At 46.1% G+C, this 27,404-nt stretch overlaps 1 protein-coding gene across 3 annotated transcripts in view; it reads right to left on the reverse strand.

Annotated features, from left to right (window-relative positions):
- Positions 1-27,404, reverse strand: part of NUP153 (nucleoporin 153) — a 179,938-nt gene that overhangs the window by 12,468 nt on the left and 140,066 nt on the right. For all 3 annotated transcript variants that reach the window (XM_068236949.1, XM_068236948.1, XM_068236950.1), the window contains exons 18-21: positions 20,626-20,820; positions 13,865-14,044; positions 12,466-13,242; positions 567-1,205 (exon numbers count right to left, since the gene is read on the reverse strand). In XM_068236949.1, the coding sequence (XP_068093050.1) occupies positions 567-1,205; positions 12,466-13,242; positions 13,865-14,044; positions 20,626-20,820 (1,791 nt within the window). The remainder of the gene's footprint in view (positions 1-566; positions 1,206-12,465; positions 13,243-13,864; positions 14,045-20,625; positions 20,821-27,404) is intronic.

The following is a 27,404-nucleotide window of genomic DNA, read 5'->3' on the forward strand; positions in this document are numbered from 1 at the left end:
GGCATCACTTCTGCAACGGTTTACTGCAGTAACATCCCCTTCTAGTAAACTTCAAGGGACATGGCCAAGTTTACAATATCAGAATTTTACTTAATTAGGATTTGTCATATATTGTATATTCATATAGGCACACTGTTGGACTTGAGGACTGAGATCGCAATAGCCAGATGTTTACTATATTACTATAATGAGATGCTACTGTATTTATTTGAATTAAAGAGACACTATAGCTTAAATTAGGCTACTGGGATAACCCTGGTAGCATGTAAATAATAGTAGGAGCATCATATACTAAGATCACCCCCAACCCCCGCTCCTTTTGCTTTGAAATGTGGGCTTAAAAGGTTATAGAAAGCATTCGCGGAGATCCTGCCCATTGCTTTTCAGGCTAAGGCTATTTCTTCAATTATCCCCATTTGTGAGACTGAGTAGCGAGCTGGCGTTTAATATTTACCTCAGGCAAGTTGCTAAATGTGTACTATGTTACCTTAAAATAATGGAAATAAAAAAATACTAGTAACAAAAATCATAGATGAGCATTACCTCTAATCAGTTATATTGTTTACCTGTTGAATTTGAGGTGTTTGTTCCACCAAAGTTGAAGCTAGGTGCAGCTGGCGCTGAAGCGTTTGATCCAAAAATAAAAGGTGAAGCAGCCGCAGCTGGTGTTGTACTGGCAGATGTTGTCGCTGCTTTGCTCTCTTGATTGGAGAAGAATGTAGGCTTTGATTCATTGCCACTGCCAAACATAGAGCTCCCCGCTGTAGTAGTAGGCTGCCCAAACACAAAAGGTGAACTAGAAGCGTTGGTAGAAACACTGGAGTTCCCAAATAAACTGGTGGTGCTAGCTGCAGTGCTTGTGGGAACAGCACTTCCAAACGCAATGCTGGAACTCATAGGAGTGCCAGAGGCAGGAGCACTTCCAAAAATATTGCTGGAGCCTGCAGGAGTGTTCGAAGGGAGGGAATTGCCAAACACATTGCTAGAGCCAGTGGGAGCAGTTAATGAAGATGAACTGCTGAACACAGTACTAGAGGGTGTGGGGGCTCCAGCTGAAGCAGCAGTGTTGGACTGCACAGTGTTGCCAAATACATTACTAGAAGTTGTCTGGGGACCACTGCCAAATACACTGCTTCCAATACTGCTTGGCTGAGGGGTGCTCGAGGATCCACTGTTCTGAAAGCCAAAAACTGGCTTTGAGGAGTCTGAAAAGAAAACTTAAAGTTAGATCTCAGTATAAAGCATTTTCTAAAACGATGAAACCCAAGGTGAGAGGGATATGGTGCCATATTTCCTGTTGCCTGGCAGTCCTGATCCTGCAGCTCTAATGCTTTTAGCCCTAGACCCTGAACAAGCGTGCAACAAATCAGGTACTCTGATCCAGTTTTACAGGATTAGGCATAAGCTTGTTCCAAGGCTCTGAAGCCCCATCTACACGGAGGGACATTGTAGCGATCCGGCGGCTCGATTAGCCGCCGGATCGCCTCTTCCGCGTGCCCGCCGCGTCCCCGCTCGCGCGTCGCATTCGATTCCCCGCTCGTCCCCGCCGGCGTCGCTTACCTCCCGCACGATTCCCTGCCATTGTCCCCTCGCGGGGATCGAGCAGGGAATCGGCGGTATGGAGATCCGTCCTGTCGGATCTTACAATCGAGCAGCATCAGCGGCTCGATTGATAAGCAGCATCGCGGCCGCATCTACTCGTGTAGATGCGGCTTGACAGACACTACTTCTGCCAGAAGACCAACAGGGCTGCCAGGCAATGTTTACAAGGAAATAAATAAGACAGCCTCCATATCTCTCTCACCTCCCCTTTAAAAGGAAGACTGTAGGGGAGTTGGGGGTTCTAATGGTCCCCGCAGACGTCCTGTGCCTGCGCAGCGACTCAACGATGCACCGGCCCATGCCTCAGGTTCACTTATGGAATTTCAGACTTTAAAGTAGGAAAACCACTGCGCCTGCGCGGACTTGTCATTGCTCCCGCTGACGTCACCAGGAGTGTATTGCGCAGGTCCAGTACAATCTGCGCAGTACGCTCCTGGTGACATCAGTGGGAGCAAGGACACAGCAGCGCAGGCGCAGTGGTTTTCCAACTTTAAAGTCAGAAATTCCAGAAGTGAACCGGAGGCGGGGAACGGAGCATCAGTAAGTGGCTGCATGGGCACAGGACGTCTGTGGAGGACCATTAAAAACCCCAGGTAAGTTAAACTTTTTCCCCCCAACCCCCCTACAGTAGTCCTTTAAGAACCACAACGTTGCTATACAAATTGTACAAAAAAGAAAAACGGGGGGAAATAAAAAAAAACAAAACAAAACCCAGCAGTGAGCAGACTTCTCTTATTTATGAAAGGGGCAAGGATTTTTAAAAACTCAGTTAAAAGATGCAAAAGAATTAATGGTGGGATACAGATTACCACAGAAAATGAAGCCAAGACAAGCACAAGTCCGTGTGCAATATTCCTAGTGGAAGATTGTTCAGAGGGTACCAGCAGAGGAACGGCGGGTAAAGAAAGACCAGGGAAAGCCTCTGGACCAGGTTACAGGTGTCCTTGAAAGCAAATTGCCTGAAACCTGGAATTTGTCCAATCATAACTAACAGAAATTGACCTAGCTCCAAGCTACATATGGGCATGAAGGCCCCTTTTCCACTAAATCAGTTGCTCCAAGTTAAAACGGAAAGAAAACAGATTTTCAAAGTTGCTTTCCTATGGCTCAGTTCCCACTATATGCATTTTAACCACTTAAAGAGACACTGAAGCGAAAAAAAAATATGATATAGTAAATTGGTTGTGTACTATGAATAAATACTAGAAGATTAGCAGCAAAGAAAATATTCTCATACTTTTATTTTCAGGTATATAGTGTTTTTTCTAACATTGCATCATTCTATAATATGTGCAGATTACACAACACTCAGCATTCAAAATGAGTCTTTCAGAGCAGTCTGAAGTAATGACCTCTCCTCTAGCAGAAGAAAAGTAAACAGTTCACTTACAGTTGAGATAAGTCGGAGAGTTAATGGCTTGTTTACATAGAGATAACAACTGGAGTTTCTTAACTCTTCCTGTACTGGAAACCATTAGACTGATGTATCTGATCTTAATGTTTTATTTCTTAGCTGTACTACACATACAAATCATAATATCAATTTTTTTTTCGCTTCAGTGTCTCTTTAAGGACTGCAGTCTTTAAAGCGGTATCGTCACCATAAAAATCAAATTTCAACAGCAACTGGTCTGAGTGTATTAAGTGATAAAGATGCGGATGGTGTAATGGTTAAGGGCTCTGCCTCTGAGACAGGAGACCAGGGTTCGAATCTCGGCTCTGCCTGTTCAGTAAGCCAGCACTAATTCAGTAGGAGTCCTTTGGCAAGTCTCCCTTACACTGCTACTGCCAATAGAGCGCGCCCTAGTGGCTGCTGCTCTGCTCTGGCGCTTTGAGTCCGCAAGGAGAAAAGCGCAATATAAATGTTATTTGTCTTGTCTGTCTAAACCTGCATTCAAAACTTTCAAAACTTTTTCTGCTGTTATGGAGTTATCACATACTTAAGGAACACAGGCCCTTTAGTAGTCGGTGTCAAAGAATTGCATGCTGGGGATTCTTTTTATCTATAATCTATTCCTCCTCTTCCCTTTATTTCCCTGCCAGCTGCTTATCTGAAACCTAATCCCCTACTCACTTGTGTTTACAAGCAAGGCTGAGGTGACTGAGGAGACAAGACGTAAAGGGCAGAAATGACATCACGAGTTAAGGTGCATACACACATCAGACTATAGTCTTTGGAAAATGAAAGATCACAGACCAATCTTACCACCCTTCATGTAGTATGAGAGCCATACCTTCACAGTCTATTCTATGGAGCTGAACTCCATCAGAAAAAAAATCTTTGCAAGATGCTGCACACAAACATGCTGCACACACTCAAAAGATCTGTAGCTGCAAAAGATCTGTTCCTGCCAAAAATCCATTCCTGCAAATTGCAATGATAGTCTATGAGATCTGCAGATCATCATACACACATGATTTAACTGACATTCATCTGCAGATCAGATCCACCAGGATGGATTTTCAGATCTGCGGATGATTAATTGATCTGCAGATGAATGTCAGTTAAATCATGTGTGTATGATGATCTGCAGATCTCAGACTATCATTGCAATTTGCAGGAATGGATTTTTGGCAGGAACAGATCTTTTGCAGATACTGATCTTTTGTGTCTGTACAGCATCTGTGTGTGCAGCATCTTGCAAAGATTTTTTTCTGATGTGGAGTTCAGCTCCATAGAAAAGACTGTGTAGAGTATGGCTCTCATACTACATGAAGGGTGGTAAGATTGGTCTGTGATCTTTCATTTTCCAAAGACTATAGTCTGATGTGTGTATGCACCTTTAACCTCAACTGTGGGCAAAAGACATGGCCCCCACCAGGAACAAAATTATCGTAGTATACTATATATCATTCACTGAAATCAAAACGTGGACAGTAGAATACATGTGTTAAGTAAATCAAGTGTTTATCTACTTATGTGTTTTTTTTTTTCCTGGCATAGTATGGCTGATCCTACTGCTTTAAACCGACACTTTTTTCCATTCAGACCACTGCAGCTTTAACGGTTTATTGCTCGGTCATACAACCTACTATCTAAATGAATTTTACCTCCTTTTCTTGTCACTAATACAGCTTTCTTTTGGTGCTATTTGATTGCTGCTGTGATTTTTAGTTTTTATTATATTCATTAAAAAAAAGACATGAATTTTGTCAAAAAAAAAATTTTTTTTAACTTTGTGCTGACATTTTTCAAATAAAGTAAAATTTCTATATACATTTTTGTCTAAATTTATTGTGCTACATGTCTGATGAATAAATAGACACTTACTGGATTTATTTATTTTTGTTTGCGTAAAAGTTAGAGTTTACAAACTATGGTGCAAAAAGTGAATTTCCCCAGTTTAAAGCATCTCTGACTTTTCTAAACACCTGTCAGGTTTCATGAGGTGCTAGAATTCCAGAATAGTATAAATACCCCCCAAATGACCCCATTTTGGAAAGAAGACATCCCAAAGTATTCACTAAGAGGCATGGTGAGTTCATAGATTTTATTTTTTGTCACAAGTTAGCGGAAAAGGACACTGACAAGAAAAAAAAAAAAGTTTCCATTTCTGCTAACTTGTGACAAAAAAAATGAAATCGCCACGGACTCACCATGCCCCTCTCTGAATACTTTGGGGTGTCTACTTTCCAAAATGGGGTCATTTGTGGGGTGCGTTTACTGTCCTAGCATTTTGGAGGTGCTAAATTGTAAAGCCTAAAGGTTCCTATACACGTCCGATAAAGATCGTTTGTTACGAACGATTCGTGACGTTTACACGATATTCAAATTAGACCGAAAAGATCGTTCGTAATGAACGATTGTGTACACACGTGAACGATATAAGTATAAAGTACTGAACGACGAACAATAAAAAAATGCGTGCGCAAACGGGAGTGACGTGATGATAATTAATATCGGACGATATTTGTACACACTGCAACGATTGAATGATTATCTTTCGGAAAAATCCGCCGGGTTGGATCGGTCGGATTGAACGATAACGGTCCTTATCGTCCAAAAAAACGATGGTTGGAAAATTTGGAACGCACGATTATCGGTCCGATTGTCGTTATCGTTCGTTTTCGAATGATAGTTATCGTACGTGTGTACTCAGCTTTAGGGTAAAGCCTGTAAAGCCTAAAGGTACTCATTGGACTTTGGGCCCCTTAGCGCACCTAGGCTGCAAAAAAGTGCCACACGTGGTATCCCTGTACTCAGAAGTAGTATAATGTGTTTTGGGGTGTATTTTTACACATACCCATGCTGGGTGGGAGAAATCTCTGTAAATGACTTTTTTTTTCTTTTTTACACACACAATTGTCCATTTACAGAGATTTCTCCCACCCAGCATGGGTATGTGTAAAAATACACCCCAAAACACATTATACTACTTCTCCCGAGTACGGCGAAACCACGTGACACTTTTTTGCAGCCTAGGTGCGCTAAGGGGCCCAAAGTCCTATGAGTATCTTTGGAAATCAAATGCCTCAAAATGACCTGTGAAATCCTAGACTACTCCTCACGGTTTAGGGCCCCTAAAATGCCAGGGCAGTATAGGAACCCCACAAGTGACCACATTTTAGAAAGACGACACCCCAGGGTATTCCGTTAGGTGTATGGTGAGTTCATAGAAAATTTTATTTTTTGTCACAAGTTAGCGGAAATTGATTTTTATTGTTTTTTTTTCCCACAAAGTCATTTTCCACTAACTTGTGACAAAAAATAAAATTTTCTATGAACTCCTCATACACCTAACGGAATACCTTGGGGTATCTTTCTAAAATGGGGTCACTTCCCTGGCATTTTAGGGGGCCAAAACCGTGAGAATTACTCTGGAAATCAAATGCCTCAAAATGACTGTTCAGGGGTATAAGCATCTGCAAATTTTGATGACAGGTGGTCTATGAGGGGCCGAATTTTATGTAACCGGTCATAAGTAGGATGGCCTTTTAGATGACAGGTTGTATTGGCAGTGAAGTGCAGGAAGCGAAGGATGTTCTCAAATTGTGACCTGGACATGGCAGCAGAGAACATGGGTATGTGATGTATTGGGTGCGTAGACCAATAAGACCGCAATACGTTCTTTTTGACTAGACCCATGTTAAGGAGAAGGCCCAAAAAAATGTTAAGTTTGGAAACTTGGAGTGGTTTCCACCAAAAAGGCTGGGCATGGTAGCTTCTCGGATTGGCGGTTGCGTATTGTGTGGCATAACGGTTGGTCTCAGCCACAATTAAGTTGTAGAGATCCACGGTGCAGAACAGATGAAAAAAGTATAGGGCCAATCCTAGATTACCTGTCTCCACCTGGACTCCAGACTGGGCGGTGAAAGGGGGCAGTACGGGTGCGGCAGAACCAGGGGATTGACAATTGGGATTTGCCAGCACCTCTAGGAGACTATGGGTAGTACGGGCCCGTTTTTCTGGTGGCTGCGACTCGGGTCTTAACATTCCTGGCGGTAAGCCCGAGCTGAGCTCAGGCTATGCCGCGCAGGAGGATATATCTGCCCCTGGTGGGGCGATTTGCCCCATTTAAAGTGCTGTGCGCGCAGCTAGCACTTTGCTAGCCGTGCACACAGCTTGATCGCCGCCGCTCTGCGGCGATCGCCCGCACGTAGCAGCGGTAGAGGGCCCCCCCCCCCGCCAGAGCCCTGCCCGGACCAATGAGTTCCAGGCAGCGCTATGGGCTGGATCGGAGGCGTCTGACGTCAGGACGTCGGCTGACGTCCATGACGTCATTCCGATCGTCGCCATGGCGACAGGAGAAGCCAAACAGGGGAACGTGTTATATATGCGTTCCCCTGTTTGCTATTGATGCCGGCGACAATCGCACTAGAGGGACACATGCGCCCTCTAGTAGTGTTTCATGTAGATACCACTCTGGTAGGTTTACATGAAACAACTTTTTTTTTTTTAAATGGATTTCTGCCTATGTGGCAGAAAAAATTTACCGCCAGGAGGGTTAATGCACGTGCCACCAAACAAGTTTCTACTACCATGCTGGTGCTCGCCACTTCACCAGGGTCTACGGTAGTACTGGTGCTAGGTCCAGGAGATGCTACGCTGCTGGTGCATGCCTCACCAAGAAAACTCAGATCAGCGCTAGCACCACTCTGCTGCCCTTGAGTCTGATCCTGCGGTCCAGTGACATGGGGTGTGGTACGCCTGGCTCTAGCCGGGACCTCAACCTCGTCATTGCTATCGGTAAGAGTCACTGCTGTTCACCGGGTCGTATCGTGACCCGGATGATTCATCGGATGAGGCTTCCCAATCGCACTCACCCCACTGGGCCAGAATCTCGGCGGCCTCTTCAGCGGAATACCCCTTTTTTACCCACCTAGCAAAAGGGAGTATTTGTGAAGTAGAAGGCTGTGGTCACCGAGTTGATTAAAAAAAGAAAAAAAAAAATCATCTGATTTTTACAACGCCACAGTTATTGTACAGTGTTTTTTGCAGTGATCAGAAAATAAAAATTCTGTCCCTGCGGTGGGGCGGCCGAGGGTTTGGCCGGGTGATCAGAAGCCCGCAGGGGCAGATTAGGGCTTGATCTGATGGGTAGGAGTGCTAGGGGGTGACAGGTGGCAACAGGAGGTGATTGATGGGTGTCTCTGTGTGATTAGAGAGGGGAATAGATGCAATCAATGCACTGGGGAGGTGATTAGGCGGAGTCTGAGGGCGATCTGAGGGTGTGGGCGGGTGATTGGGTGCCCGCAAGGGGCAGATGAGGGTCTGATCTGATGGTTAGCAGTGACAGGTGGTGACAGGGGGTGATTGATGGGTGATTAGAGGGGAGAACAGATGTAAACATTGCACTTGAAGAGAGGTGATCTGAGGGCGGGTCTGCGGGCGATCTGAGGGTGTGGGCGGGTGATCAAGTGCCCGCAAGGAGCAGGTTAGAGTCTGATCTGACGGGTGGCAGTGACAGGTGGTGATTGACCGGTGATCAGTGGGTGATTACAGGGGGAGAATAGATATAAACAGTACACGGGGGGGGGGGGGGGGGGGGGGGTCTGGGAGGATCTGAAGGTGTGTGTGTGTGTGTGTGTGTGTTCAGGAGCCCCCAGGGGACAGTTTAGGACTTAATCTAAAATATAGCGTTGACAGATAGTGACAGGGGGTGATTGATGGGTGATTGGGTGCAAACGGGTCTGAGGAGTTCTGTGGGCGATCAGGGGTCAGGATCAGTGTTTGTGTGTGCTTACTAGGGGGGCTGTCTCCTGCCCTGGTGGTCCCTTGATCCCTTAATACACTTTGTATACATTACAAAGCGTATTATACGCTTTGAACGCAGCTGATCGGGGATTAACAACCCGCCGGCGCTGCTAATTAGCCAGCGGGTTGACGTCGCAGGTGGGCGGAGCCTAATGCCAGCGGATGCGCGCGATCCCCGGCAATTCAGTCACCCAGGTACCGACGCCTATCGCGTTACGCAGCCCTGGGGGTGCCACACTGCCGCCGCCGCCAATTGGTAGTGGGCGGTCAGCAAGTGGTTAAGTGAAAGATTTTTCAGAATGCACTTCTAAGGGAAAAAAAAGTACTATTCCAAAGCATTAAGTATAAAAGGGCCCTTTTACACTTAATGCATTGGTATGCGGTTTTTCCATAGCAATGCGCTGTGAAAAATCTTTCAGTTAAAATGCGTATAGTGGGAACTGAGCCATAGGAAAACACGGACATTACTTAGAAAATCAGTTTTTCAGTTTTAACAGAGCAACTGATTAAGTGTAAAAGGGGCCTTCAGCTTTTTCCACACAAAAAAAACAATCGTGAATGATTTGCCGATCACAACAGCACTGAAATCTACATGTAATCGCTTCCTAGTGGAAAAGCAGCCAAAAGTTGAATGCAACCTGGAATTGTTAACATCTCATTGACTAGCTCTACTACAAAGCTACGTGGCTGCTGAATGCACACCACTAACCTACCCCTCTTTATGCACCAGCTGAGCATACTGCTTTTTGATTTACTACACACTCCCATCAAGCCCCTCTGTTGTGCACTACAAAGAAGTTTTTCCCTCTCCATAGCAACAATATGCTAGGAAATACACCCAGCATCTGCTGCATTTGTCTGGTCTATTTTCAAGCTGCATACATTGGCATAAAAATTAGCATCTCATTGACCATCCATAGAACCAACTTGAAGGTGCATTTCATTGCCCTGGTTTCACCATTTACATTTTTAAAACATAAAAAAATAAATAAGAATTTGGTCATAAGGATAGCTCAAATAAAACATTTTCCTTTTGGAAAAAGTGGAAAAGGGTTTGAACTTTTTGTGTATTGCCATTACTAAATGAGTCACAATCCTGGGAGATTTCCTCTGTTTTCTACAATGACAGACAGGAAAGACAGACAGGACAGGAAAGAAAAACAAACAAAAAAAACACCTTTTTGTACAGATCTTAAAGTACACCTGAACTGAAAGGAATCTGGTGGCTTCCATATTTATTTCCTTTTAACCAGCTGAGCGGTCTGGACGAGCTCAGCTCGTCCAACACCGCCAGCGGCTGCCGCTCAGGCCCTGCTGGGCCGATTTTGATGAAATAAAAAGCAGCACACGCAGCCGGCACTTTGCCAGCCGCGTGTGCTGCCTGATCGCCGCCGCTCTGCGGCGATTCGCCGCGAGCAGCGGCGAAAGAGGGCCCCCCTAGCCGCCTGAGCCCTGCGCAGCCGGAACAAAAAGTTCCGGCCAGCGCTAAGGGCTGGATCGGAGGCGGCTGACGTCACGACGTCGGCTGACGTCGATGACGTCACTCCGCTCGTCGCTATGGCGACGATATAAGCAAAACAAGGAAGGCCGCTCATTGCGGCCTTCCTTGTTTATTCTGGGCGCCGGAGGCGATCGGAAGATCGCCTCCGGAGCGCCCTCTAGTGGGCTTTCATGCAGCCAACTTTCAGTTGGCTGCATGAAATAGTTTTTTTTTTATTTAAAAAAAAACCTCCCGCAGCCACCCTGGCGATTTAATCAGAACGCCAGGGTGGTTAAATGATACAGTTGCCTGGAAATGCTGCTGATCTCTGGCTACAGTAAAGTAGGAATTGCACACCTATAACAAAGCATGCAGTTAATCCAGTCAAACACCTGATCTGCATGCTTGTCTATGGCTAATGACAAATCCATATGATGCAATTTCCCCTCCGATTGACGGGAACCAGACAATTATTTCCAACATATCCAATCTGTTCCAGTTTGATAACAGGATTGATTTTCCGAAGTTATGGGGGAAAAAATCAATCAATCAATCCAGGTATCTATCAGGAGCAGTTTGGACATGTACACGATACAACTTCCCATCAAATGACCAGTCAATCGGACAAGAAATTGAATAGTGTGTACCCAGCCTTAAAGAGAATCTGTACTCTAAAATCCTTACAACAAAAAGCATACCACTCTATTCATTATGTTCTGCTGGGCCCCTCTGTGCTGTTCCTGCCACTCCCTGCTGCAATTGTGGCTTGTAATTGCCAGTTTTAGGCAGTGTTTACAAACAAAAGACATGGCATGTGATAGGCTGAGAGGAGCCAAGTCTATGACTCACAGAGCCTGCAGGGGGCGTGGAGAGGGTGTGTATAGCTTCTATCCCATCACAAGCAGTGCAGCACATTCCAGCCTGATCCCCTGACAAAGCAGTCAGAGGAAAGATTAGATTATATAACAGAGTTAATACAGCCACTCTGCAACTAGGAAAGGCTGCAGTAAGACAGACCACATTAGAACAGGTATAGGAACTTATAGGATAGAAGAAATAAGGCTGAATATTTTGTTAGAGTTTCTTTAAGGTACATACACATCTAGTTTTGATAGGCTAAACTTTTCCATGTAGAATGAGAACTTACCTACACAATGTGTTCATAGTATTTAAAATGTGTAGGCCCTCCTACTACTACACATGGAGGTGGTAAAATGATCCACTGATTGTCAAGTCCAATAGGATGTATGTATACAGCTTAAAGGACAGGTGTGAAAAAACCAAAACAAACAAAAACAGGATCGACTTACCAGATGTTTCCTCCAGCCGCTGGCAGTCTATCTGTCCCTCACCGCAGCTCCGGTATCCCAGGATCCACTCCGTTGCAGATGCCGAAGGTCGGCATCTTCTGCGCCTTTGCGACGCTCACATGGCCTGGAGTGTTCTGTGCAGAGCTGCGACAAGGGACAGATGAGGCTGCCAGGAGCTGGAGGAAGTCCCAGGTAAGTAGATCCTTTTTTTTTTTTTTTTTACATGCACATGTCCTTTAAGAATATTAGAGAGAAGCAGAATGGCCAGGCAATTGCATTGTTTAAAGAGAAACCAAGGTGAGAGTGATATAGAGGCTGTCATTTATTTCCTTTTAAACAATACCAGTTGCCCGGCAGTCCTCCTGACCCTATGTCATACTTTTAGCCATAGATCCTGAACAAGCATGCAGCAGATCAAGTACTCTAATAATACCTGAGTCAGCCATATGCTTGTTCAAGGGTGTTGACACAGACATTACTTATGCCAGAAGATCAACAGGGCTGCCAGGCAATTGGCATTGTTCACAAGGAAATAAATATGTCAGCCTCCATATCCCTTTCAGTTCAGGTGTGCTTTAAATACAATTTTTTATTATCGTCTGATTTCCTGTCGCTAGAGTTGCCAAAATTAATTTTAAGGTCATGGGTGCTTCAGAAACAGAAAATGAGGGAAAATCTCAACAGGGAAAGATACAGAAGGAAAAAACACCAAAATGTTGTAGCCCATTCCCACACTAATATTTGTAGTACTGGAGATGGGCTTTAGTGAGTGAGCGATGATCACTGCTGTACAGTGAGACAGCTGGGTTAACAATGGCAGCAAAGCAAGCTCAGCCACAAGGCTGTTCCTCTTACTTACAAAAATAATGCAGCCTTACCTGGTGCAGAAAGACCAAAACCAAAAACTGGTTTCGCTGTCTGATCAGTTTCTTTCTTTTCTGTAGGGTTAGTCTGTCCAAATGTAAATGAGGGAGCTGCAGAGCTGTCAGCCTTTGCAGGCTCCGGTTTGCCAAATACAAAGGTTTTAGGCTGTTCTTCACTTTTGGATCCAAACAAAGTGGTTGCAGTAGTTGTGGCAGAGTCAGTTTTCTCATCTTTTTTTCCAAAAGTAAAGGGAGTAGTAGTTTCTTTCTGCTCTACTGTGCCAAGCGTGAATCCACCAACCACAGGAGTTTCCAACTTTTTCTTTTCTGGCTCACTTGAACCAAACAACGGTGTCATGTTTGACTTTTCCTTAACAGCCTGGCCAAGAAGACTGGCACTACCAGAGCTTTCAGATTTGGAAGCGGGAGATCCTATTTGGAAATTGCTTGTCAAAGTTTTAACAGTACTATCCTTCTCCGTGACTGAAGGGCTTGAAAAGCCAAACTTAAAAGGTGCCGAGATGGTATTGCTGGTGCCGATAGCTGTGCCAAATTTCACTTCCTTGTCCTTATCCAAATTACTACTTTGACCAAATTTGATAGCTGTGCCAAATTTCACTTCCTTGTCCTTATCTGAATTACTATTTTGACCAAATTTGAAAGAAAAGGCAACTGATTTTGAACTGGAGCTTTCCGTGGAGGATTTTGACTCTCCAGTGTCAGCAGAAGGCAATCCAAACTTAACAGGTGGAAACTTGGATTCAGCAGAGAATGAAAAGGATGTTGCAAGACCTGTCAAGGCAAACACAAAAGACTTACTACCGAATCAGTGTGTTTAATCATGAAAAAAAGGTTTCCAAACATTAAATAGTTCATTCTAACCACCTCAGTGATCAATGAGGCTTTGATTCCACTGTAGCAGATCTACAGCGATTCTTGACATGCAAATTTGGGTGCAAAACTGCACCATATTTAAATAAATAGGCTGCTTCCAATTCCGATGCAGGGAAAACAAATTGTGCCTGCTGCATTTTTCCAGACATCGCATCTGAATCGCCATAGCTCTGCATGGGAGAGGAAGGGAATCTGATGCCATTTCAGAGGTGAGAAACATAGCCTAAGCAAACTTCATTCTTTTCAGCTTTGTTCTGTCTTGATATTTTGTGTTTTCAGAAATAAAAATGCCTTTTAATGAGAAGACTAACAATGTATACTTCGCTAGTATAAAATGCAGTGTATTGAAGTGCACGCAACAGACAGCTTAAAGTGTACTTAAGACGTTAAATACAGCAGCATTTATACTTACCTGAGGCTTCCTCCAGCTCATGTAGGCTGATGGTGAGGGAGCCCAAGTATAAATGCTGCTGTATTTAAAGTCTCAGGTTTCCTTTATATTTGCAGATCTTACACCCACCTGGTACTTCAGCTTTGGTACCTGGCTTGGCAGTCTGGCAAGCTACACATTTATCATCTCCTGCTTTATTCTGGACTAAGCAGACTTCACACTCCCAGCTTCCAGCGGGCTTCTTAAACTGATCCAGCAAGTTAAGGGATCCCTGGTTAGCAGGTGCAGAGGCCAAAAGGGATGGAGCAGCTGTCATTGAAATGATGGATGGAAAAGGGAAATTCAATTAAACAAAAACAAAACAAAATAACCATCACAACCAGTGCTGTGTGAGAATATCTGAATGAACTTTAATCTCTGCCCACAATATTCACCGGAATTTCCCTGCAATTTGTTTTCAAAATGTTACATTAACCATACAGTAAATCAGGGAAACAAAAAAATATCCCCCCCCCCCCCCCCCCCCCAGCTGCATGGGCCTTAGACAGTGCTGATACAAGGCATTATGTTCACATTGTTGCATAGCGATAGATTGTGTTAACCGATTGTTGTTTGTAGCGGATTTCTGGATAATGTACATATACTATCGCATGCTGAAATAACGTGTATATGTTTTGGCTCACACAGTGTGAAGTGCACTCTGCAATGCCCATAGGGTAGACAGAGCTTTAATTGATAGTAGATTATCTTGTAAACATTTTAGTCTAATATACTGTATTATTTATTAAGGGCTTGTTCACATCTAAAATCGAAATCACTGACAGCAGCGATTTGATTTTTTCGCGCAGCGCTTTGCTAAGCGGATTTGAAACGAACAGCTCAGATGTGAACGCTCTCATAGGGAATGATTGCACAAGTGCTTTTAGGGCGATTTTGAAAATCGCCGGTGCTTAAAGGGCGAAAACACCCTAGGTGTGAACAAGCCCTTATTGTATTTTAAAGACGCCAACATATTACGCAGCGCTGGACATTAAATGACTTATCAAAATGTGCTGCCCCACGATCTACTTACCCAGGGCTTCCTCCAGCCCCTTGCAGCTGACACGTCCCTCGCAGTATCTCCGCTCACAGCTGCTGGCCCGGGGTCCCCGCTGGTGCAGAGGTCGACCTCCTCTACTGCGCCTGTGCTGTTGTCAATCAAGTCCACGTCGTCTGCAGCAGTACACTGCGGACAATGCAGACTTAATGGATAGCGGTGCTCACGCAGTAAGGATGACTGAGGTCAGCCTCTGCACCAGCAGAGACCACGGGTCGGCAGCTGCGAGCGGAGATGCTGCAAAGGACAGGTCCGCTGCAAGGGGCTAGAGCAGGGGTCTCAAACTCAATTTACCTGGGGGGCCGCATGAGGCAAAGTCAGGATGAGGCTGGGCCGCATAAGGAATTTCACAATCGCGGAGCATCGCCACCTCTGCCCGCCCCTCTCACTCTTCCTTCACAGAGAGAGGCGGGGAGAGTCGGCGATCCGTGCGGCGATTGAGATCAGGAGGGGCAGAGCTGAAAGCTGCCTCTTCCAGGAAATGCCAGCGGATTGCCCCCCGGGCGATTTGGGGGCTCTGCAGCACTCGTTTAGCGGCGGATTACTTGGGAGCACTGAAGCGAACTATAAGGAAGCTTTTGCCGGCGAGGGCCACAAAATATTGCATCGAGGGCCGCAAATGGCCCGCGGGCCGTGAGTTTGAGACCCCTGGGCTAGAGGAAGCCCCGGGTAAGCATATCATGGGGTAGCACATTTTGATTGATAACTCCTTTAAGGTTACAGACAATATTTAGGGGTGACATATAGCAGTAAGACAATACAGGAATACATGCAAACCAGATCACGCAGCACAGTATGAGTACAAGATGATGCTTAGTCACTGGATGGGAACAAAGATCAGGCCAATAGAGTTCCCTCAGATCCATAGGATGGGTGTAAAGTACAATCTATACAATCTACAGTGCTTTACAATTATATGGCCATGTAAATCACTGAAATTTTCACCGTGATGTTGCGCTCAGTCCTCACTTTCCTTGATAGGCTGCTGACTATGCACAGAGACAAGTCCCAGTCACGTAAACAATCACACTATAGCCGCGCCAATATTCTGTATCACCGTTTGTGATCCACGAGATTCCTAAAAACAGAAACACAGCAGACCAGACCTTCTCATAGTGAGTATCGTCTCATCAGTGACACCCTTGTGCAATCGCACACACTGCGTGAGGGATAAGGGTACTATCACCAGGGTGGATGGGGATCACACACCCCCCCCCTTTCCTTCCCTGCTCACCAGAAGATTTCTTGTCAATACTGCATATCACAAAGCATCCATGCCGTTTAAAACCTTAAAAACATCAAGCGTATTCACATAGCATAAAACCGCTTTAATAGGCTCCCAATGGCCCCCAAGTTAAAACTGCGTACATAAAATTTTCTTGTATATTAGCATATCACAATACCACATCGCCGCCAGCTCCGGTCACCTCTCACATGCCCAGGCCGCGTCTCCTCCGGTCAGTGGTAATACAGCGTGCGTCCTCCAAGCTCCGCCCTACGCGTTTCGTCACGTACCAGGTTGTGACTCATCAGGGGCTCCCCTGATGAGTCACAACCTGGTACGTGACGAAACGCGTAGGGCGGAGCTTGGAGGACGCACGCTGTATTACCACTGACCGGAGGAGACGCGGCCTGGGCATGTGAGAGGTGACCGGAGCTGGCGGCGATGTGGTATTGTGATATGCTAATATACAAGAAAATTTTATGTACGCAGTTTTAACTTGGGGGCCATTGGGAGCCTATTAAAGCGGTTTTATGCTATGTGAATACGCTTGATGTTTTTAAGGTTTTAAACGGCATGGATGCTTTGTGATATGCAGTATTGACAAGAAATCTTCTGGTGAGCAGGGAAGGAAAGGGGGGGGTGTGTGATCCCCATCCACCCTGGTGATAGTACCCTTATCCCTCACGCAGTGTGTGCGATTGCACAAGGGTGTCACTGATGAGACGATACTCACTATGAGAAGGTCTGGTCTGCTGTGTTTCTGTTTTTAGGAATCTCGTGGATCACAAACGGTGATACAGAATATTGGCGCGGCTATAGTGTGATTGTTTACATGTAAATCACTATTCTGCAGAGAAGCTCACAATCTAATCCCTGCAACAGCCATATCCCTACAAAAGCCTAAGGGCTATATCACACCACAGGAGATTCCACAGCGTTTGGCAAATCACTACTGCAGTGTCTCCCTATGGAAGCATTCACAATGCAGCATTTGCAATCAATCATGATTTTTTTTTTGGGGGGGGGAGGGATTTTCGGTGTGAAACAGGCCTAAAAGCGTCAATTAATGGTAAAATGCTCCAGACAATCGATTGTAAGATTTAATCGTAATATCGACAGGAAAAGTACGCTCAGGCTGTTTAAAGCAGATCCGAGATGAAAAACTAACTATAACAAGTAACTTGTCTATATACCTTATCTAAAGTTTAGATAGTTTACACAGCAAATCTAGCTGCAAACAGCTTTAATAGAATATGATTGATTATTCCTGTGATACAATGTCAGCAGCCATGTTTGTAAACATTACAGAGGCAGGCTTATCTGCATCCTGAGCAAAAAAAAAACCTAATCCCCCTCCTCCCCTCTGCCTCTGAAATCTCTGGCTAGTAGTGCTGGGGATACATGGTACGTTTCTGTACCGTGTATCGACCAGCTGATCCGGCCAGCTGATAATATTCAGCTGGCCCGATCATGCCGCTCGACCAGAGCCCGCTCGATTCCCGCCGGCGGCCAATGTCAGGGAATCGAGCGGCTGATAAGGACCGCCAGCGGGGACGAGCGGCAATCGATCCGCTCGGACGAGCGGTGCCGCGGCTGGAGTCGATCCGGCGGCTAATCGAGCCGCCTGTCGACCCGTCTATGCCCACCTTAATACCTCCTCCTGCCCAGACTGAGCTCCCATGAGCCCTTGCTACTGTCTGAAAGTGCCTTGGCTCTCTGAAAACCTGTGGGCATAGCTTCTTTAGTTTATAGGGAATTAGAGTATTATTTAAAACAAAAACAAAAAAAGTATTTGGCTTGAGGAATGCCCTATAAACAATAGGAAAGGAACACAACAATTATGCAATGAGTAAAAGTTCATCTCGGATCCACTAACGGAAGGAAAGCGGCTATGAAATTCAATCAATCAGAAAAAAAAAAAAAAAAGACTGTATAGCAGCTTTCCTTCTGTTAGTGAGTCTGGATGATTGTTTCTGATCAATATTATGAATGATTGTCCAGAGAATTGTATGGTTATTGGCCACCTTAACCTCCCTGGCGTTTAGCCTGTAACTGTTACGGGAAGGAAAAAGATGAAAGCAGTATGTCCATAACCATTACAGGCATGCCACCAGGGAGGTTTCTTGCCCTATAGGCATCCCCCAGTATAGCTTAGAACATGTGCCCCCATCATCAGCACTAAGCCAATGACATCATCAACGTCAGCCACCAGTTCCAGATACGCCGCATGGAGACTACCAGAGCTGTGCGCCGGAGTTCTGCTATCGATGGAGAGAGGTAAAGGTGAGTAAAAGCGCTGAGGAACGGGGTGAGGAGGATCAGGTGATGGGGGCGCATGTTCTAACCTATACTGGGGAACACCTGTATCTGGCTTCCTATACTGAGGAACACCTATATCTGGCTTCCTATACTGGGCAAAACCTATATCTGGCTTCCTATACTGGGCAACACCAAAACCTAGCTACCTATATTGGCCACACCTGTACCTGGCTTCCTATACTGGGGGAACACCTAAACTTGGCTACCAGGTTTAGGGGGGCAGTGGCGAGGGGGCAGGCTCCGCCGATTCCCAAGAGATTTCATGCTAAAATCGACTGGGAATCAGCCTGTGGTGCATGGGCAGCCGATAGATCGTTCTCTAATCAGATTAGATCAGAAAGATTTGTCTCTTTGTCGAATCTGCCCATCATTGCTAGATGTATGGACACCTTTACATTTGTATTAGTGCAGGTTGAGCAGCTGCAGCTCGGAAATGTGTGAATGATAAGAGATTTATTTTGGGGAGTAATTTTGAAATTTAGTTTTGATTTGATATTTCATGCTTTTATTATATTCAAAATGTATACTAGACCTTTGCTTGACACATTTTGGTAAGTTACACAAAAAAAGGTTATAAAAATTAACGGAAAAACTTATTGCACAGAAATCCAAGAAAAACTGAACGCCGAGGAGGTTAACTACTTCAGGACTCAGCCTTTACCCCCCTTAAAGAGACTCTGAAGCGAGAATAAATCTCGCTTCAGAGCTCAAACCGCCGCTATCGCGCTGCACAAAGGGGGTCCCTTCACCCCCAAACCCACCCCAGCACGACTTGGTCGTGCATTTGGTCGCTCCTGGAGGCAGGGCTAACGGCTGCAGCCCTGCCTCCAGTCGCGTCTGTCAGCGGCGCATCGCCGCCTCTCCCCCGCCCCTCTCAGTGAAGGAAGACTGAGAGGGGCAGGGGAGAGGCGGAGATACGCGCTGACAGACGCGCGTGGGGCAGGGCTGCGGCGGTTAGCCCTGCCCCATCCAGGAAGCGCTCTCCCGCATTACGGAGGGGGATTTGGGGGTGAAGGGACCCCCGTTAAGCCGCGCTATAGCGGCGTTTTAGCAGGGGCAAACATGCCCCTGCTAACTCTGAGGTCTGAAGCGAGATTTATTCTCGCTTCAGTCTCTCTTTAAGGACCAGCGCTGATTTAGAAGATATGTGTTGGGTGGGCCCTTCAGCCCCCAGCACAGATCAAACAGGCAGAGCGACCAGATCGCCCCCCCCCCCCCTTTTTTCCCCACTAGGGGGATGATGTGCCAGGGGGGTCTGATTGCTCCTGCATGCGTGTGGGTGGCGGGGGGGAGGCACCTCAAAGCCCCCTCCACGGCAGGATTCCCCCTCTCCCTCCCTGCCCCGGAGATCGGAGGCTGCACAGGAACGGATATGTCCTGTGCAGCCTCTAACAGGCTCCTGCCTGTCATGTGACAGCGATCCTCGGCCGCTGATTGGCCGGGGATCGCCGATCTAGTACAACGCTGCTACTGTTAGCAGCGTTGTAAAAATGTAAACAAAGCGGATTATTTCCGCTTGTGTTTACAGTTAGCCTGCGAGCCACGTTCGGCGGCCCGCAGGCTATTCACGGAGCCCCCCGCCGTGAATTGACAGTAAGCAGCCGCTCGCGCGAGCGGCTGTTTCCTGATTAATTAGCCTGCAGCTACCACTTTGCCGACGCGCGTTAGGCAAGTGGTTAAAAGGAAAAACCAAGAAACTTCTCAGTATATTCACAGGAGATTTCCACCTATATTTTGGTACTGCAAAACAGAAGTGCTAGCAGCTTGGTTTCCATGCAGCCCACTATAAGTTTATTCATAAATTAAAAACTAACTACGTCTGGTTCCTTGTAAACTCAATGTCCAGGAATGAAGACTGCCTATGCGCTCCCATACCTGTTGAAAATGTTTGCAAATGATGTAGTCTTAAGGTCCGCACACACGCCGGACTGCAGGCAACGACTGGTCCTTCGTCACCTCCCGCTGGGTGGTCAATCCAGCGACAGTCCGGGGTGTGTACAGTCTGTCGGCGGACTGATACGGCTGTTTCTGAGCGATCCGCGGGGGTGGGGGGGGGTGGGGGATCGCTCAGAAACAGCCGTATCAGTCTGCAGACAGACTGTACACACGCCAGACTGTCTGCTGAAACGCCCACCCAGCGGGAGGTGACGACGGACCCGTCGTTGCCAGCAGTCCGGCGTGTGTACGGACCTTCACTCCAGTAAGAAAATACAGTATATAATGCTGGACATATTACATTTTTACACCCACCTGGCAGTGCAGCTTTGGAACCTGGCTTGGTAGTCTGGCAAGCTACACACTTTTCATCTCCTACTTTATTCTGGACTAAGCAAACATCACAGTCCCAGCTTCCAGCAGGCTTCTTAAATTGATCCAGCAAGGTAAGTGATCCCTGGTTAGGAGGTACAGGGGCCAGAAGAGATGTTGCAGCTATACTTGATGCACCTGGTAAAGAAATGAGAAATGAAAGGTTATTTCGTATACAGCTGTAATAACTGGACTTGCAGGAGGAGTACATTTAAATTTACTCCTACAGCAGTTTGCTTGGTCCAGTAAACCCATAATGTGATTGCAAACTGCGATGCTTTATGGCACAAATTAGATATCTAGCAGGCCAATATAGACAATGAAAGCTACACTGCTGACCTAGTATTACAAAATGCTATTTGCCTGGTTATCATAGAGCTCCTCTGCCTTAACCACTTAAAGCAGACCCAAACCAAACATTTGTTAAATTCAAAATATTTAGTTGCACCACTGACACATACAAAGATAAACACTCCTTTAAGCCTGTGAGCATTTCAGTGCATGCTTTTCACCCTTCTCTCTCTTTATAACTAGGGTTATACAGGTGGCAGCCATTACTTCTGAGCTTAGTAGGAGGTTCATGGGTGTGTGTCATCAGCTACCCTTCCTCACAAGGGCATCGTCTATGTGAAATCTCACACAAGCTGAAATCACCTCCCCTGTGACATCATCAGTAGCAGCCTGTGTTTTGTTTTTATTTTTGATCTCCTCCACCAGTGTGCCAGAAAATCCCAGCAATATGAAAAGAAGGGAGGGGTTCCTCCAATAAATGTAAAATATTTTATATTTGTCATCATGCAGCTGAAAAAAGGCTGCTATTTATCATTATAATTTAGAAAATAGATTTTATTTCTGAAATCTTGTATTTTTAATTTGGGTCCACTTTAAGGACTGCAACCTTAGAGAACCCGAGGTGGGGTTCTAATAACGAAATCCCCATACAGAGGCTGGGTCTGCCTATAGGGCCCAGCCTCTGTTGCTATTCAGATTCCCCCTAAGCCCCCCCCCCACGCTCTGCGAGACCCCATAAATTACAGCCACGCAGCGTGTCAGCAGCGGGCTGTGTTTACCTCCTCCGGTCAGTCTGCCCCCCCTCCCCCCGCATCGCTCCGGTCCCCCCACGTCCCTTCCCTCCCCGCTGATTGGAGGGAAGGGACGCGGGCGGGGACCGGAGCGATGCAGGAGGCAGGGGAGCAGCCGAGACTGACAGGAGGCGGTAAACAGCCCGCACCGAATCTGAATTACAACAGAGGCTGGGCTCTATAGGCAGACCCAGCCTCTGTATGGGGATTTCGTTGTTAGAACCTCGCCTCTGGTTCTCTTTAAACCCCCTTAACCTCCTTAGCGGTATGCCCGACACTGTCTGGCATACCGCTCTGTGGTCCCAGGAGTCCCCCATGCAGAAATTTTTTTTATCTAATGGTTGCAAATCCTCTAGCTAGCATTAGGCTAGCTAGTAAGAGTGTCCGGCACCCCTGGATCCCCCCCCCCCCCATTTATGTTACTCCCCCTCGATCCAGCAAACGCGCAGCCTCCCTGTACAGCTTCGGTCCCTCTATGGGGAGGATCAAGTTTGCGTAGGACGTCAGCGACGTCATGAGCGATCCTCCCCATAGTGAAGACCGGAGCTGCGCGGTGAGGCTGCGCCGATCTGTGGTCCAGGCTGGGCAATGTATTAACAGGGGAGCGGCGGCAATCAAAGGGTGCCGGGAATTTGTACTTATGGGTTACGAGGCATGAGCTCTATTGGGGGGGGGGGGGGGGACTGGCGGGCGCAAACTGGCAAAACCACCGAGTGGCGTAACGCTCAGGAGGTTAAGGACCAGACTTTTTTCCATTCAGACCACTGCAGCTTTAATGGTTTACTGCTCAGTCATACAACCTACCACCTAAATGAATTTTACCTCCTTTTCTTGCCACTAATACAGCTTTCTTTTGGTGCTATTTTATTGCTGCTGCAATGTTTAGTTTTTATTATATTTATCAAAAAAGACATGAATTTTGTAAAGGAAAAAAAAAAAAAAAAAAAAAAAATAAAGGTAAAGTTTCTATATAAATTTTTGTCTAAATTTATTGTGCTACATGTCTGATCAATAGACACATTTGGATTTTTTTTTTTGAAGGGGGGGGGGGGGGGGGCGCTTACAAACTATGGTGCAAAAAGTATTCACTAAGAGGCATGGCGAGTTCATAAAAGATTTAATTTTTTGTTACAAGTTAGAGGAAAATGACACTGACAAAGAAAAAAAAAAAAAAAAAAAAAGGTTTCCATTTCTGCTAACTTGTGACAGACAAAAAAAAAACGAAATCTGCCATGGACTCACCATGCCCCTCTCTGAATATTTTGGGGTGTCTACTTTTTAAAATGGGGTCATTTGTGGGGTGTGTTTACTGTCCTGGCATTTTGGAGGTGCTAAATTGTAAGCATCCCTGTAAAGCCTAAAGGTACTCATAGGACTTTGGGCCCCTTAGCGCACCTAGGCTGAAAAAAAGTGTCACACGTGGTATCCCTGTACTCAGGAGAAACAGTATAATGTGTTTTGGGGTGTATTTTTACACATACTCATGCTGGGTGGGAGAAATATCTCTGTAAATGAGAATTTTTTGATTTTTTATTTCCTACACACAATCTCCCACCCAGCAGAATTATGTGTAAAAATACACCCCAAAACACATTATACTACTTCTCCTGAGTACGGTGATACCACATGTGACACTTTGGCAGCCTAGGTGCGCTAAGGGGCCCAAAGTCCAATGAGTACTTTTAGAATTTCACAGGTCATTTTGAGGCATTTGGCTTCCAGACTACTCCTCAAGGTTTTGAGCCCCTAAAATGCCAGGGCAGTATAGGAACCCCACAAGTGACCCCATTTTAGAAAAACACCCCAATGTATTCCATTAGGAGTATGGTGAGTTCATAGAAGGTTTTATTTTTTGTCACAAGTTAGCGGAAATTGATTTTTATTGTTTTTTGCGCAAAGTGTAATTTTCCACTAACTTGTGACAAAAAATAAAATCTTCTATGAACTCACCATACACCTAACGGAATACTTTGGGGTGTCTTCTTTCTAAAATGGGGTCACTTGTGGGGTTCCTATACTGCCCTGCCATTTTAGGGGCCCAAAACCGTGAGGAGTAGTCTGGAAACCAAATGCCTCAAAATGACTGTTCAGGTGTATAAGCATCTGCAAATTTCGATGACAGGTGGTCTATGAGGGGCCGAATTTTGTGGTTGTATTGGCACTGAAGTGCAGAAAGCGCAGGATGTTCTCAAATCGTGACCTGGACATGGCAGCAGAGAACATGGGCATGTGATGCATTGGGTCCGTAGTACAATAAGGCCAAAATACATTCTACACACTAGACCCATGTTAAAGAGAAGGCCCAAAACAAATGTTAAGTTTGGAAACGGAGTGGTTTCCACCCGAAAAGGCTGGGCATGGTAGCTTCTCGGATTGGCGGTTGCGTATTGTGTGGCATAACGGTTGGTCTCAGCCACAATTAAGTCGTAGAGATCCACGGTGCAGAACAGATGAAAAAAGTCTAGGGCCAATCCTAGATTACCTGTCTCCACCTGGACTCCAGACTGGGCGGTGAAAGGTGGCAGTACGGGTGCAGCGGAACCAGGGGATTGACAATTGGGATTTGCCAACACCTCTGGGAGACTATGGGTAGAACGGGTCAGTTTTGCTGGTGGCTGCGACTTGGGTCTTAATGCATGTGCCACCAGTTTCTACTACCATTCTGGTGCTTGCCCCTTCACCAGGGTCTACGGTAGTACTGGTGCTAGGTCCAGGAGATGCTACGCTGCTGGTGCATGCCTCACCAAGAAAACTCGGATCATCGCTAGCACCACTCTGCTGCCCTTGAGTCTGATCCTGCGCCACCTGCGGTCCAGTGACATGGGGTGTGGTACGCCTGACTCTAGCCGGGACCTCAACCTCGACATTGCTATCGGTCAGAGAGCCACTGCTGTTCAACGGTTCGTATTCTGACCCAGATGATTCGTCGGATGAGGCTTCCCAATCGCACTCACCCCACTGGGTCAGAATCTCGGCGGCCTCTTTAGCGGAATACCCCTTTTTTGCCATGGTGGACTGCTAAATTTAGGGGTATTCCTCTGAGACTACCCAGGAAAAAGAGCACCTACCTAGTAAAAGGGAGTACTTGTGAAGTAGAAAGCTGTGGTCACAGTTTTGATTAAGAAAAAAAAAAATCAAAACGGATCTTTACAGCACTACAGCTATTTGCAGTGATCAGAAAAAAAATTCTGTCACTGCAGTGGGGCAGGCTGAACGCAAGTGCAGGTGACCAATCAGGCCTGATCGGTCAAACACTGCGTTTTTAGTGTATCCTAATGACCCTAATATGGATCTGACTGATCAGTAATGATCACTTACAGACACTATATAGTAGCAATGCTGATTAGCGACAGTGATGATGCTAATCAGCAAATAATCAGTGACTGCGGTGTTGGCAGGCTGGGTGCTAACTACCCAACGAAGGGCACTAGCTAAATAACTGGCCTAACTTAACACTAGTGATACTAAAAAAGTGACAGTTTCACTGATCACGGTTTTTAGATCACTAGGATAGTGATGGGGGGAGGGGGGGTTCTGAGGGTGTGGGTGATCAGAAGCCTGCAGGGGGTAGATTAGGGCCTGATCTGTTGGGTAGGAGTGCTAAGGGGTGACAGGAGGTGATTGATGGGTGTCTCAGGGGGTGATTAAAGGGGAGGATAAATGCAATCAATGCACTAGGGAGGTGATCGGGGGGGGGGGGGGGGTCTGAGGGGTCTCTGAGGGTGTGGGCGGGTGTTTGGGTGCCCACAAGGGGCAGATTAGGGTCTGCTCTGATGGGTAGCAGTGACAGGTGGTGACAGCGGGTGATTGATGGGTGATTAGAGGGGAGAACAGATGTAAACAATGCACTTGGGAAGTGATCTGAGGGCGGGTCTGCGGGCGATCTAAGGGTGTGGGCGGGTGATCAGGTGCCCGCAAAGGGCAGGTTAGGGTCTGATCTGATGGGTGGCAGTGACAGGTGGTGATTGATGGGTAATTGACTTGGCACTCAGTACTTTTCTTTTAGAGGAGTATGCAGACCTGCATTAACAACATACAACCAGGCAATCTTCACCCCTAGGCACCCCTGTACTGCGGCTTTTACACAGTGATAACCAAAGAATGTGCAACAGGTATATATCAAATGGAAACAGTTGGCAGAGACACAGTACATCAAGGCAGACCGGGCAATTGTCACTTTAAGCTTTTTATTCTGTCTTCGTGCCACATTGTACATCACATCAAGCAAGTCAAGATATATTCAAACCTGTTGACGCTGGTGCTGGGGTATACAGGGTTCGGGTGTGAGGGCTTCAGGAAGGCATCAGCTGTGATCTCTTTGTTACACAGGAATAGCTTCCATCCAGAGCATGTTAAAACCTCCCTGCCATATGGCCAGTACTTGCGCCTAAGAAGGAACAACACCAGCCTGCATGCTTTTGAGGTACAATCACAGGAGCTCACTGCAAGGTTGGAGGCAAGAAACTATGATAACCCAACTCCTGGAAAGAGCCCAGGAAAGGGCCAGAAATAAGGATATCTTATAGATCCTCCTCTCCAGGACTCCTGAGCATAGTGAGAGAGGCCACTTCACCATTACCTTTGACTATAGTCCTATGTCAAAAAAATTGACACAGATTGTTAAGAGAAATTGGGCAATAATAGCAATAGATCAGCAACAGTTGCCCAGTCTGCCTTGATGTACTGTATTATACATTTAGTAACAACGAGATTGGGGTATTTACAACCCCCCGGCGCTGCTAATTGGGCAGCAGGTGGGCAGAGCCTAATACCGGGTGATCCACAGCTAATTAGTGCCCCAGGTGCCGCCGATCAGCGTTACGCGGTCCTGGGGGAGCCACCTTGCCGGCGCCCATAGGTAGTGGGCGGTCGGCAAGTGGTTAAAGGACACCTAAAGTGAGAGGGATGTGGAGGCTGCCAGATTTCCTTTTAAAGCGGTATTGTCACCATAAAAATCAAATTTAAACAGCAACTGGTCTGAGTGTATTAAGTGATAAAGATGCTAATCCAGCATTCAAAACTTGCAAAACTTTCTGCTGTTATGATTTGGAGTTATCACATACTTTAGGAGGACTGGCCCTAGTGCCAAAAAGTTGAATGCTGGGAGTTCTTTTTATCTATAATATATTCCTCCTCTTCCATTTAGTTCCCTGCCTAGCTGCTTATCAGAAACACCCTCTGCTCACTTGTGTTTACAAGCAAGGCTGAGGTAACTCAGCAATTGGATGTGTAAATTTAAAAAAAAAAAAAAAGTGCAGTTCCTAGAATACAACTCAGTGGGAATGTCTGAAGAATCTGGGAGGAGGGCAGCTAATGAATACAAAATGAGCAAGGGAGGGGGGAAAACAAGAGTCAGGGAGGATAGGATGTCAGCATTAGCTTGGCAAGATGGCCACTGCCTAGAATAGGATTTTCTGCTTTTCCTTTATAAAATTCACAGTAATCATAACGTGGATAGCACAATACATCTGTTATGCAAGTAGAAGTAGTATGCATCTACTTATGTTTTTTATTTCTAGGTTAGCATGGGTGTCGCTTGTTCTTTAAACCATACCAGTTGCCTGACAGTCCTCATCTCTTTGGCTGTAGTACTGTCTATCACCCCTGAGACCAGTGTGTGGCTAACAGACTTCAAACAGA

The sequence above is a fragment of the Hyperolius riggenbachi genome, chromosome 5, assembly GCF_040937935.1.
Source record: "Hyperolius riggenbachi isolate aHypRig1 chromosome 5, aHypRig1.pri, whole genome shotgun sequence".
NCBI classification, from domain to species: Eukaryota; Metazoa; Chordata; class Amphibia; order Anura; family Hyperoliidae; genus Hyperolius; species Hyperolius riggenbachi.